Raw genomic sequence first — 14,667 nt, forward strand, 5'->3', positions numbered from 1 at the left:
TTTCCTCTTCCTTCCTCTCCAATTTCGACAGTCACATGTCCATTTGCATTTCCAGGATGTCAACTGGGGTCTGGTTGGCCTTTAGGCCCCTGCAGCCTATCAGGGGCCCAATTGTTAGGGTAATTTCCTCTTCCTTCCTCTCCAATTTCGACAGTCACATGTCCATTTGCATTTCCAGGATGTCAACTGGGGTCTGGTTGGCCTTTAGGCCCCTGCAGCCTATCGTCCATATTCTCAACCTTCCTGTCATTGTTGTCCACTCTGTGACCAATGTTGAAGTGGATGCCCCTAATTTCTTCCAACAACGCTGCAATGTCTTTTTTCGTGGACATCTCGTCTTCTGCCTTTCTGGGCCCGGTACGAAAGCGCCCTCACGCGAGGGAGGCAGAGGAGTGTCACATTTATTTGATTTTGACTAAACTGCATTCAAGCGCAGATGGTAACTACAATTCAACCTTTGACTGAGAGCAAGCGGTTTTAATCCATACCTCTTTGGCTCACTTAAATAAGAAGGTTTTAAGTGCCTTTCTAAAGCCTTCTAATGAGGGGCATGACCTCATGACCTCATGGCAGTTGGTAGCTAGTTCCATATCTTTGGGCCAAACACAGAGAGCCTCCTGTCCCCCTTCGAGGTCAGTTTAGCCCGAGGTATAGCCATCAGAAATTTGTCTCCAGACTGGAGATCACTAGTTGGCTGATAGTGGTGGATTCTAGCGCTCAGGTATTTTGGTGCAAGGTCATAGAAACATCTACACATAAGACACGCCACCTTAAACTAACTCAGTCCCCCACCATGAGCCAATGGAGAGCTCTACGTGAGGCTGAGAACATGGTCCCTTTTCCCAAGATGGGCAATTAGCCTAAATGACGCATTCTGGGATCTTTGGCGTCTCAACTGTTTCGCTGGAATCCCTGTCATCAGACTGTTGCAGTAGTCAAGATGAGAATTGGTTAACGTCCCCATGACCACTGAGTGGTCTTCAGTTGTCACAAAGGGGAGCCCGTTCCTAAGCATACGCAGGGAGTGGTACACAGCCTTTACTTTGGCCCCAACCTGGGCTTCACTGCCCAGGTTTTCCTGCCGTATCATCCAAGATTTCTCACTTTCCTTGAAAACTGACTTTCTTCACCCAGAATCTGCGGTGATATATATATATATCTGTAGGGACTCCTTTCAGTTCATGGCCAAGCCATTGAACCCTACTGACCACCTCAAACTGGACGTAGGCATAGCCCAGGGTGTCGCAGTCCTCCCACACTTTCATTGTACTCAAGAGACTCCAAGTCTCCAAGGCACACTCATGGGGCCGTCACGGGCCCAGTCACCAGGCAGGCCAGCAACCCTAGTGTCCCCCCTCCAGAACCCCCTGGGCCCCTAAAACAGCATCAGCAAAAATCACAGCGAGCACCCCTTCCTCACCGGGTCTCAAACCTCAAGTCCTGGGGCCTCCTTCCTGAGAGGCCCCTTTTGCTGGGCCGCCGCCAACAGGGGATCCTCCCTGACCCTCAAGGGTATCCTCTGGTCGTCCTCCACACCGCCCTACTCAACACTTCCACCAACTAGCGAGGGGGGCTCTAGCCCCCTTAATTGTCCTTCTTCCTGCACAAAAAGAGAAAAGTTATGGGCGTGTGGGGAAGGATCTGCCCCACCTAAATCAGGGATGTCCCCCCAGCCCCCAAGGAGCAAATGTGAAAAACAGTCCTGCCCCACAAGACTTTCAGTCCACTCCATAGGGATGGGTGGCAGCTGCAGGCTGGCCCTCACGTTTAGGCCACCAGCCCCACAGCGGCAAGAGGGCCCCTGCAAACATCTAAAGAACCTGCTCAGAATGATGACTCCTCCGTCTGAGGCAAGCTATCGTGTCACTCTCTGAGAGATTCTCCCCCACTTATGGCACTCCTGCGTCAACCTCTCGGGGACCCAAGCACCAAAGTCATCCTCACCACAGCCTTATGGGAGCACTACCCTCATGTCCAGGACAGTGTCCCACTCTCCCTCCAGGGGCCTACACAGTCAATATGCATGGGGGGTCCGCTACCCGGTCGCATCACACAATGCTGAGTCAAGTTGAAAACAAGAGTCAGGGCTGCTGTGCAGTGTCCCCTGCAGCTGCCAGCCTCACTGCGGGCGAAATCCCACTCCAAACATCAATGGAGGCTCAAGGCCGTACCAAAACCCATGCTCCTCGGGAAGTCACACGGAGTACCACCACAGGTAGAGTCTCTTACCTCCCGCTCTCCGCCACTTCCTCAGGGCCCAGGCACCCCCGAAACACTCTCTGCCGCGTCCTCACCTGAATTCACTATGAAGCCACCAGGCAGATCGGGACCTGCGCTGACACCATGCCAGTGTCAGACACACACTGCACTGTGCTCCCCAGCCAGAAAAGCACATAATTTCAGCCGAGCACCCCTCAGGGGTCTAGGCTCCGGGTGGGGTCTTCCTGCTCATCTAAATGAGGGTAAATGTGGGGAGGGGGGGGTCAGGACCCCAATACACAGTGGAGGAGAGTTACGCAGAACAATTACTGTATCTCTGTGCCCACTGGTGGCTGACTGGAAATAACAATGTTAATGGTTTTCTTCTTATCTCTGAGGAAAGCAAGGTTAAGGTCTTGAGTTAAAAACAGAGGACTTTTGCCAGGATCTAGTGTTCATCGGTCAGTAATGAGTCAGTGGTATCAACAGAAAATGATTGGGGTTTGACTCGATAGTCCAGCCCTAGACAATTCTGGGGTGTGTACAGTGCATCTCTCCTTTGGCAAGGGTTTTCACAGCCGGATGTTTCGATAGAGAAGGAGAGCCGAAACTAACCCCGGGCCTCCAACCTTTCTAGGCCCCTTTTGCTGTACTTTCCAGGAGTGATATGATAACCCCCTTTCATGGGTTGGGATCTTGGGTTCACGGGCCACCGTATCTTCTCAACCACTGAAGTAGGTGTTCACAGTTCATATTATTCAATGTTCATCCCGGTTGCCTTAAGTTTCATGAAATGTCTGAAGAGTTTTCTAAACGGTTAATCCGCCACCCTAACCCCCCCTTGACTTTCAGTTAAAACTCACGTTACCTGTATTTGGATGGGGATGCTTCACCGGGTCAGTAGGATTTCAGATGATGGTCAATCGCATTATTCCAGTCTCGTAGAGATTCCATTCTTGAATCCTGTACAGCTGGCTGTCGGGAAGCGGACCATGGTCTTGATCTTCCTTCCCTGTACAGAATGTCCAGCCACCACCTCTCTGTATACTGTTTAGGTCTATGTAGGTAGGTGTGTGAATGGACAAGATTAGTGGTTTCGGCACAGTTGTTGGACCACCTGGTCCACCCACTACAGGTCATGCCTCCACGGTCCAGTCTCCGTCTTTCTGTAAGGCCAACTCTATGTTGACTGGTGTCTTACTAACAATGTACTTCTGGTGCACTAAGGGGTTCTACCATTCCTTCTCTAGTTTGGCTTGTCTCTCACCCACCAGCCAACAGCTTTCAGCGGTATAGCATTTGGCGTTGCGCCACCATTCATGATGCTGATTATCTTCTTCATTTCTGCTTTCCCCATGGCCAACACCCCGTCGGCCTGAAAAATGTCTGTGAGAAACCAGAAGGTCTCTCACCCACTAGTCCCCGGGGATCTGTCATCCAGGTGGCCAGGACATGGCCATCGCTTTTGGATCCAGTTCCTGTGGGTGGACCAGTGTGGGAGGGTAACCTGGGTGAAGGGTCTTCGGGGAGTGGGACACTGGATGGTGAGACGCGGTATCCCCTTCCCTGTAACACCTTTACCCCATCCTCCCATGTAGGATATTTAGGAACTCAACACCCTCCCTTTTACAACACAAACACTTTCTCACAAACTGCTCACTATGAGAGGAAACAGACTAACACCTGAGCCGTATACCTGAGATGTCCCAATACAAAGGTCAGGCAATTACTGACCATCACTCACACCTGACCTCCATTACATTTCCTACACGGATAAAAGGCGGAGCACGAGAGCACACTATGAGTGAGGCAAAGCACATGAGGAAACAGCAACACGAGGAGAAAGACGGCAAAATAGAAGGGGATCACATGGAGGGAAGTTCCCTTGACCATTTCGACAAGGAACCGTTACTTTCACAAAGCCTCGAGAATAGAAGGCGTACGACCAGGAAACCAAGCTGAAGAATCCTGCCTTGTGTGCCGAAGGTACCCAGGAGCCTCCCGCGTTGATAATCAAGGCAGGGAGAATCTCCAGCTGCTGTGGTACTGTCCTTGGCTCCAACAACAAAGCAGCATCAATGAGATCAACACAGCCAGTGAGTTGGAGAGACCGATACAAGACTGCTCTGTGCTGAAGCCGAGGTTGCAAGTGGCACATTGTTTGTAACTTGTGTGATAACCAACGCAAGTAAAGTTGAACTGCAGATGAGTGATTGAACTTTGAAACCAAGATACAATACCTTTGACAGAGTGGTCCAGCATCGCGTATGTGCTGAATTGAAGGTCTCTGTAAGGTATCCAGTTGAGAGTTGAGAAGTGAAAGAGTGGCAAAGGATTGTGAATCGAAGTCGTCCTGCGACGGTCAAGTAAAACCCTGCGCACAATCGGAAGTCTTTGATGTTGATAAAGTAAAGAAAGTTCATGGCAAAGTAGATAAATTGGTCTGAGCCTGGCAGAGGGAGACTGATTGAAAGTTTTGTGTCAAAGTGGATCTGGCAGAGGAGGATCCGTGGTGAACAGTGAATCACCCGAGAAAGTTGGATGCCTGAAAATCCAGAGAACATTGTATTAAAGTGGATCTGAGCCTGGGGAAGGGGATCCGAGGTCAATAGTAAATCATCAAAGAAAATTGCGTGTATGTGAAACTGTAAGGAGAAAGGAACTTTTTTTTTTTGTTTGCCGTATTGCATCAGGCCCTCTGGAAAGGAGACTTTGAATAACAGAGAGTCTGGCACAGAAGGCCATGATGTTGAAGTTTTGATCTGCACCCTCGTGCTAGAGAATCCAGAGACTGTGCTAAGCTTGAGTGTGCCGCCTTGTCCCGTGCTGAAAATGTGGGTAAGGGAAGCCAAAGGCTTAAATATCCAGACGTATAATTTCTTGAACACTTTTCTTTTGTATAACATTGTTTCCCAATAGGTTTATTAGTATAGGCCCTTTTATTTTGACAAGACACCACTAGGGCTACGTTATTATTATTTGATGGTCGTAGCTTGCTCCCATCTTTAGATTTCGGATTAGATAGGCGTTTTAAAACCTTTATTAAGTTCAATAAACACCCTTGAACTGTGGTCACTTGTGTCTGTCTTACTGTTGATACCATGCCTTACACGTACTTGTGCGTTCTCTTGAACCGCACCCTCCATGTCTCTTGCTTGAGTTTTTCAGGCTTGCCTTTGGGTGTTCTCGTAGCTTCGATCCCTCTCGGATTCTCGACTTCTCTCTCCACCTCGATTGCTCTCTCCAGTATCCTTCCCGTTACCTTTCCGCCTTCGTTTGCTTCTGACGCGTAGATATAGTAGGGTCCGCCCTGACGTAACCTCCATTCCATTTACCACAACTGCTGTGATGTTTTTCCTGCTTCCTTTTAGCCTTCTCGAGAGCGTCTTCGTCTCGGTACCTAAACCATCAGGGTAGTTCGATGTTTCACAGTAACTCATGGTTTTAGACATGAGTTTAGACTCATTAGTCCACTGTCAGTCTACAGGGTTGGGGTTTAAAGGGGCTGTGCCTCCTAATCGTTGCCTCATCCCCAAGAGAGGAGTGCCTCTCCATGCGATCCTCCCATATATTACCACCCCTAGGGGGACTATTGCTTAGTGGCCTCACCTCCCTAGCCTCAGTGTGACACCATCCGAAGGATCGTCCCAACTTTGGTGATGCTAGAAAATAAGGCCCCTAGTCCTGTCCCCCCTTTATTTGCAGACCTTTATATCCCTCCTTGCCAGGGTTTTTCTTTCTGTTGCAGTGCTTCTCCAGCAGCAGTAACCCAGCAGACTGACGTAACATTGCCTGACCACTGTTAAGATCAGCTTCAGAGCGAGAAAGAGACGCAGCCTAGAAGAGGAACAGAAGCGCCGCTACAATCATACGCAGAGGTCTCAGCGTTCTGGGCGAGACACTGCGGTCCTGCGCAGCCATTCAGTGGACTTTGCTGAGCTGCCAGAAAGAACTGGCAAGCCCGTGCAGCACCCAGACCACCGGGAAAAGAGAAGGGAAGCAACCCCCTTGTCCCCTAAAAGACTTACCAGTGGCTCCAAAGAACCTGGGTTCCGGAACAAGGACATGGACACTGGCTGCCATCTCCGGGACATGTCAGGGGGCTTCCCCTGTGCACAAGGCTCTCTTCCTTCTCTCCTACTCATCCTAGTTAAATATACGTCTCTTGTTAAAGAGACAACATCTTTTTCTTTCACAAATGGATTTCTTTTTGCATTGCCTTCAGCCAACAGTAAAGATGTCACGTTATTTGTCCAAACAGGGCAGAGGGAGGGGGAGGGGGAGGGGGAGGGGGAGGGGGAGAGGGAGAGGGAGGGGGAGAGGGAGAGGGAGAGGGAGAGGGAGAGGGAGAGGGAGACAGAGACAGAGAGAGAGAGAGAGATGCGTTGCCCCCAATTGCCACACCATACTATAATTGTGTATTTGTATGTATTGATTTTGCTTTCTTTACTTAACGTTTGTGTTGCTAAATGAATAAAAGCATTTCTGTGCTTATTTGTGTGGACAGTTTAATTCTTGTCAACTTCTTGTGAATGTCAGTTGTACCTTACACCAAACCTGTGATCTCATTAGTCTCATTGTTACCAAGAGAGAGTTATGGTGAAAGTTGGCACTGGATGCCAGTGTTAGATTACTGTAGTGCCATTTACTAGTCCCTGGCCAACTCGGCACCGGGTGCTGACCCATGGTGAATATGGCATAGTACGTTGGTCTACAGCATCCCTGGCACTAAGCATTCGTATTAAGACTAATGTTTCCTCGGGTTATCCCCGGTCCACCGTGATGCCAAAGGTGTTCCGGCAATCCTGATGGGATAACCTGTTCTCGGTCTCCTTTCAGGTTACATGAGAGACAAGTCCTTCCTCAGCATGGTGGTGGACATCGTCCAGGAACTGAAGAGGGAGAACCCGGAGCTGGTATACGGTGAGAGCTGGACACATTCAGTGCAAGCGTGTGCATGGGCAGGAGCATGGGGCAGGTTTGGGAAAGGAGGGCTGGCTAGACTGACATAGTGCATGCTGGGAAGTTTGGCACTTTGTATGTTGCAGGCAAGAGAAGTGCTGAATAGGCTGGGGTGCTCCCACTCATTTTCCGATAGAGAAAAAGGGCGCTTCCTTTGAACACATGCAGCGTGAAAGCCGCTGGACGGGTTTCCACCGTGTTGTAGATATACATTTTTTGGGTTTGGTGTAAATTCATTCAGTAGGGTTTAAAACAATTCAATGGAAGGGCAGACCTTGGTCCAAAAAACCTTTTATACGACTCCTATTATGTTTTACAACCATGAGGCTTTTCAAATATGAAAAGCCACCATGTTTGTTTGGCTGGATGTGAGCGATTTCTGCGGGAAACCGAATAAAGGGCTCTGAACGAGATTAGGAGGGTAAAGGAATAGGTGGAGAGGCAGCAGAAAAGGGGCCACGTGTAGTTGGAGAGTTTGTCTTGGGCTGGGGAGCTTGTTTTGTGGATCAATGTTTTTGCCTTACTGCAGGGCTGGGCCCATATCCCCCTCATCGTCCCTGTTGCACTTGACGCACCTTGATTTTCTGCCACCTTATAATATATACATATGCAGGTGTTGACCCCATGGATACTTATGGAATCCACTTATTTTTAACACCTGATAAAGGCATGCAGATTCCTGAGGAATCCGCTCTAAGCATCATTTTCAGGCGGCATTTACATGTTTAAAAAAAATGGAGAGTAAATGCAATTGCGCCTGGTTTTTCTCTTCACTCACTTTTAAACTGGAGACATAACAGCACCGAGGTTGTAATGTTGGGCGGCCGCTGTATGCAATTAGCATTTTTTGCATACATTTGAAAATAGTTTTTTGGGATCCTGCATTTGTTCTCTTGTAAATTTACTGTGAACATATTGGGGTTTCACCATGAAATTACCACAAAAATGGCTCACATCAATGAAAGTTTGCAGAATTTAATTCCTGAAAAGCCTCCGTTGCTGCAGTGCATTATGGGGAAGATGTGTCTTTCAACTGGGGCCACTCCCTTCTCCATTAAACCTACTGGGTGGATGTATACCAAACCTAAAAAAGGCACATCTGTGGCTCTTTGTGCCCAACTTGTTTCATTATTAGGTCCAAATCCATCTAGCATCTCACGCTGTGTGCCTTCAATGGACGCACCCTTTTCTCTATGGGAAAATGAAAGAGTGGCTGAAAATAAGCTCTTCTAGTTTTCTTAATAACGTTTGAAACATTTCACGAATCTTCCCTAAACTTTCCATTTTGGAGGGGCCCAAGACATACAATTATTCTTGGAAAATGTCACCCAAATCTGTCTAGCAAGTGTCGAAGGCTTTTAGAAACAAAACGTTGTTAAAAGTCAATGCAAATATATATATATATTTCTGAGGCTTGTGGAATCTGCTTAGATTCACATGCTGTGCATAGGCCGACATCTAGTGGAAGCTGCGGAGTATTACAGTTTGTTTTTCGAAAGTCGAAAATGGGCGTCGACACAGGCGTGCCAGTAATACTATCCCTAGTGTGACGTCCACTGTACCCAAGATCCCTCACGCGTGTAGGATCCTCAGATTGTTTTTTTCCGCCATACTGGTCGGAAGCATCTTGCGGAGTTCCCTGGCCTTAGCCATACTTTTGCTGTTATTATAATTATAATTCTTATTCATTCCCTTCCCCACCCCAACGTCGACCCTCGACGACGGCTGGAGAAGTCATCGACCGTCGACTGCTGCACGACGGATCTGGGCCTCGGAAGGCCGCTGGCCTCGGCCCGGGCCTAGTAGGCTGCTGGCCTCGGCCCTTACAAGTAGGGAGAGTGGGGGGTGTTACATACTCTTCACTCTTGATATATAGTTACATTTTATATATTCCTACACTTAGCAGCCCGCTGCCTTAAGGTGCGTATGGAGGGTACCCCTTTTCAATTCTGCCCCAAGTGCAATCGCAAATACCCTTGGGTCGACAGGCACGCCACGTGCAATCTCTGCTTGCCGAGGGATCACCCCGAAGCGAACTGCAGAGCGTGTAGTAGGTTTAAACCTAAGACACTTAAGGACCGTTCGACAAAGCGTTGGGCCCACCACGCCAGGCAGGAGGCCATGGCAGCGGAGGGCGCCTTCAGCGATGGCAGCGACGCCGTACTTTCGGACGGCGAGGGCATTATGGCGTCGAAAGACAGCCGGCGAGCGCAGGTCCCCGACCTCGGAAGGTCGTCCGGCAGGGCGGCTATGGGGAAGACCCCCGGCGACGCAAGCGCTACACACCTAACACACACTAAACACACTAAGACCAACCGGACCTCGACGACGTCGACTTCCCGGAAAGAGGCACAAAAAGAACGGTCCGACTCGGTGTCCTCTGGGCGCTCTCGATCGAGATCACCTCACGACGCAAGGCAATCATCCACTCTTGCCAAGAGTGCCTCGCTACACACATTAACGGAAGTTCGATCGTCGGGAGACGAAGACGACTTCCACCCCCAGGCCGCGCTCCAAGATACCGAGACCGCGGTTAACACCAGTGAGGCCCCACGCCCGAAGCACACAGATACCTCTCCAGACCCTCGGCGCCAGGCGTCAAAAGTCTCTGGGGCCTCCAAGGGACAGGGAAAACATTTTTCCACGCACGGGGAGGGGGGGAAACAGCGGAAAGCACAGCCTTCCACTCCTGTAAAGCCATCCTCTCACCCTAGGCAGACAAGCAAACACAAGTCTACCCTTGAAAAGTCCCATAAATCATCACCTACTAAAGTAATACCCTGTTCCAGGGAATGGTCCAGTGAAGACATAGACAGGGTTATGTCTAGGATGTCTTCCTTGGCTGATTTTTATGATAAGAACCCAGAACATTTTCTTTCATATAACCCTCAAGGGGCCACACCCTCAGGCTCCTCCGATCCTATCCCGCTAATTAAAAAGCCCCGGGTCGAAAGACCTGAACCCTTCGAGGTTCAGCCTTACTCCACTCCATATTCTACTCCACTCCCCAGTTACCAGGGACAAGTTTTCCCTGAAGAGGACCAGGAGTTTGAAATTATGGAAGAACAAACCGGGACAGATTACTATGCAGAGGATGAGGACCTGGAGGAGGGAGAAAATGAGCAGGAAATTTACAGAGTAGATTCCCCAGTACAAAGCGAAGCCCCAGTTACCGACTCTCCAGTTGATAACCAGCCCCTCCTTAACGAGGTTCTCGCTCGAGCAGCGGAACATTTCCACATCGACACCCACGGTGTACAGGAGGAAAGGGACTTCGCGGAGGAGTTTGTAGGAGAGAGGAGACCGGTCGCTCAGACCATCCCTATCCTCAAATCCATCCAACGAAGAATAGATCCTTCCCTGGTGAATCCTAACCTCACCAGAGCTGTCAACCCCAGAATTGAAAAGATTTTCCGGGCAGCCCAGTCTGACCCTCTGTATATAAGGGGACATCTTAAACCAGATTCCCTAGTGGTTACCAACACTAGAAAAAGGGCTGGCACGCCCTTATCTTCATCAGAAGCTCCTCCCGACAAGGAGAGCAAAAAACTTTACGGGTTTGGCAGGAAGGTAGCCTCAACGTCCGCCTACCAAGCAAGGATTGCGAATTCCACCACCCTGTTGGCTAGTTACAACTGCCATCAATGGGAAGATGTCGCGGCGCTCATTGCCTCTGCTCCAGAACCGTTAAAGGGCCAGCTGGCTCGGATCTCGGCAGAGGGGAGAGCCGTGTCTGGTTGCATTTTAAAAGCAACTTTCGACGCCGCTGACAACGCAGGGAGATTGATAGCAGAAGGTACTGTTATCAAGAGACATGCGTGGTTACGGCAGTCGGGATTCAAGACAGAAACCCAGGCTTCTTTAATAGACAAGCCAGTGGAACCCGACCTATTGTTTGGGAAAGCGGTCGAAGACGCACTTAAAAATGCCAAAGATGAATATGAGACTCTCAAATCCCTTGGCCAGCTTACCAACAAACCCCCTAACCAGAGGGGGAACAGTAATTTTCGTCGCCCACGCGGCCAAAATTCACAAAGAGGCAACTATGCCCAGGGACAGGGTACACAATGGAATAACAACCATCAGTCTACCCAGAGTTACGGCAGGGGTAACGAGAGGTCGTGGAAGAGGCAGAGGCAGCCCCAACAAGGGAGGTGGCACGCCTCCACCAAAACAGTGACGCTCAGTTCAGGGTCCCTTGTCACGCAACCCCAGTAGGGGGACGCATTTCCACCTTCACCCAGGCTTGGGAAGGGATCACCTCAGACAGATGGGTGCTGTCAACAGTATCCGCAGGATATTGTATAGAACTACTGCAGCGTCCCCGGAACCATCCTCCACGACAAAGAGTGCACTCCCTAGAGCATCAAAGGATCCTTCTCGAGGAGATCGCCATTCTGCTAGAAAAGGACGCGATAGAACTCGTCCCAGGACACCAGGTAAACAAGGGTATCTATTCAACTTACTTCCTTGTGCCAAAGAAAGATTTGACAATGCGCCCAGTATTGGACTTACGGCCTGCCAACAAGTATGTCAAGCCCCAAAAATTCCGTATGACCACGCTACAAGAGGTAATCCCCCTCCTAAAAAGGGGGATTACATGGCAACCTTGGATATGAAAGATGCTTATTTTCATATTTCCATGCTCCCAGCGCACAGAAAGTACTTGCGCTTCAAGGTGGACAGTCGCCACTACCAATTCAAGGTACTGCCCTTCGGGATAGCTTCAGCACCAAGGGTATTCACCAAGGTACTGGCGGTGGCGGCTGCACACCTACGCAGGGAGGCAATCCCGGTGTACCCTTATCTGGACGACTGGCTCATAACGGGGGAAACCCCAGGAATTTGCAGGTCAAACATTCAGAGGACTATCGACCTCCTCCACGAATTATGCTTCTCTATCAACGAGAAAAAGTCAAGTCTGGTGCCAAGCACCTCAAAACAGTTTCTAGGAGCTATCCTAGATACTCAGAAAGGATTGACCTTCCCTTCGGAAGAGAGAATTCGGAATATACTTCTGCAAATTCCGCATTATCAGTCAGGTCAACAGATAACAGTACGCAAAGCTATGCGGTTACTGGGCATGATGGCGTCATGCATTTACCTGGTCCCCCACGCGCGTCTGCGCATGCGTCCCATGCAGGAATGGTTGGCGAAACAGTGGTCTCAGGCAAGTGGTCAGTGGGACGATCTAGTGGTCGTTTCGCCAACACTCGTACAGAGCCTACACTGGTGGACAAGAGAGAATCTCGCAAAGGGGAAACCCTTTTACGATCCCGAAGTACAAGCCGTGGTGACTACAGATGCATGCCTGACTGGGTGGGGAGCTCACCATCTCCACCACACAGCTCAGGGTCTCTGGTCTCACTCAGTAGCCAAGAACCACATCAATCTGCTAGAGCTTCTGGCAGTATTCCGAGCGCTAAAGGCGTTCGAGCCCCATCTACTGAACTTGTCGGTGCAGATCAGGACGGACAGCATGACAGCCATGTTCTATCTGAACAAGCAAGGGGGGACTCGTTCGCCAAATCTGTCCAAGCTTGCCCAGAAAATATGGATATGGGCACTCAGACGGAACATCTTCCTGTCATCGCAACATGTTCCAGGGGAGCTCAATTCCCTAGCGGATGCTCTAAGCAGAGACTCCCTCCCAGAAGAACACGAATGGGTCCTTCTCAGAGACGTAGTAGAAGATCTCTTCTCTCAGTGGGGTTTCCCCACTATAGACCTATTCGCCACAAGCGAAAACAAACAATGCCCAGGATTTGCATCCAGGTTCCCCCAGCCGGACTCCCAAGGGAATGCCCTGTGGATGAACTGGTCAGGGATGTTTGCGTACGCTTTTCCACCAACTCCTCTCATCAGGAAGGTGGTGTACAAGATGAACAAGGAATCGATGACGCTCATCCTAGTTGCTCCCATATGGGCGAGACAACCATGGTTTCCACACCTACGCAGGATGTCGGTGTGCGAGCCCATCAGACTCCCAGCCTGGTACAACCTACTGTCCCAGCAACAGGGTCAAACAGTGCATCAGGAACCCAACTCTATGAACCTAGCAGCATGGCTCCTGAAGTCATAGAGTTTGGACATCTCAAATTACCACAGAGGTGTATGGACATTCTAAAGGAGTCCAGGAAACCAAATACAAGGCACTGTTACTTTGATAAGTGGAAAAGATTCGTTATCTGGTGCCAGAATAAACAGATCAACCCGGTTGATTGCACTCCTTCCAACGTTGTGACATACATGCTCCACCTGCTGGATGCAGGGTTGGTTTTTAACTCGCTGAAAGTACACCTGGCAGCCCTCTCGGCTTACACCACATCCCATAACAAGGTCTCGTGGTGGAAAGTACCAGTGGTTAAAGCCTTCATGGAAGGAGTAAAGAGACTTCACCCTCCTATTTCGAACCCACCGCCAGGATGGGACCTCAACGTGGTGCTAGCTAAGCTCATGGGACCCCCATTCGAACCCATGCATAAAAGTAGTCTCAAACACCTGACTTATAAAACGGCCTTCTGAGTAGCCATTACCTCCATAAGAAGGGTCAGTGAAATTCAGGCTCTGTCAGTGCAGGATCCTTTCTTTACTATCCACAAGGACAAACTGGTTTTACGCACACACCCTAGGTTCTCACCTAAATTCATATCCAAGTTCCATGTAAACCAGTCCATCGAGCTTCCGGCTTTCTTCCAAAACCCGCAAAGCTCGGCTGAGGTGAAACTACACACCCTAGATGTGCGTAGGGCGGTCCTATACTATGTAAATAAAACCAGACCGCTAAGGAAAACAGATCAACTGTTTGTCTCCGTAGCTACAGGCAGAGAGGGGGATCGCGTCTCTAAGGGCGCTATCTCGAAGTGGATTATCAACTGTATACAGCTGTGTTACTCTCTTTCTGAAAAGACTCTGCCTTTTACGCCAAGGGCCCACTCTACTAGAGGCATTGGTGCCACTCTGGCTTTCATTGCAAATGTTCCCTTCGACACCATTTGCAAAGCAGCTACTTGGAGCTCTATTCACACTTTTACTCAGCATTACTGCATTGACACTCATTCCAAGACAGATACACAAGTGGGACAAGCGGTTCTAAGACACCTGTTTGCTCATGACCCTTCTCACATCCCACCTCCTTCTTCTGGTACTGCTCGCTAATCTATGCACAGCATGTGATCTAAGCAGATTCCACAAGCCTCAGAAGGGATACATTACTCACCGTAATCGTATTTCTTATGCTTGTATCTGCTTAGATTCACATGCGACCCACCCTTCCTCCCCTCCGAGAGAAGGCGCATGATTACTTGTAGTCTTACCTTTCTGTCTATCTGCTTGGATTATCTGTACTCACGCTACTCCTCATGCTTCCTCATGTCAGAAAAAATACAATCTGAGGATCCTACACGCGTGAGGGATCTTGGGTACAGTGGACGTCACACTAGGGATAGTATTACTGGCACGCCTGTGTCGACGCCCATTTTCGACTTTCGAAAAACAAACTGTAAT

General features: G+C 49.6%; 1 protein-coding gene across 1 annotated transcript in view; it reads left to right on the plus strand.

Moving 5' to 3' along the window:
* Positions 1–14,667, plus strand: part of PDXK (pyridoxal kinase) — a 664,932-nt gene that overhangs the window by 538,041 nt on the left and 112,224 nt on the right. The window contains exon 4 of the mRNA XM_069635674.1: positions 7,039–7,122. Coding sequence (XP_069491775.1) covers positions 7,039–7,122 — 84 coding nt within the window. The remainder of the gene's footprint in view (positions 1–7,038; positions 7,123–14,667) is intronic.

Source organism: Ambystoma mexicanum, chromosome 7p (assembly GCF_040938575.1).
Source record: "Ambystoma mexicanum isolate Mex_15411 chromosome 7p, UKY_AmexF1_1, whole genome shotgun sequence".
NCBI classification, from domain to species: domain Eukaryota; kingdom Metazoa; phylum Chordata; class Amphibia; order Caudata; family Ambystomatidae; genus Ambystoma; species Ambystoma mexicanum.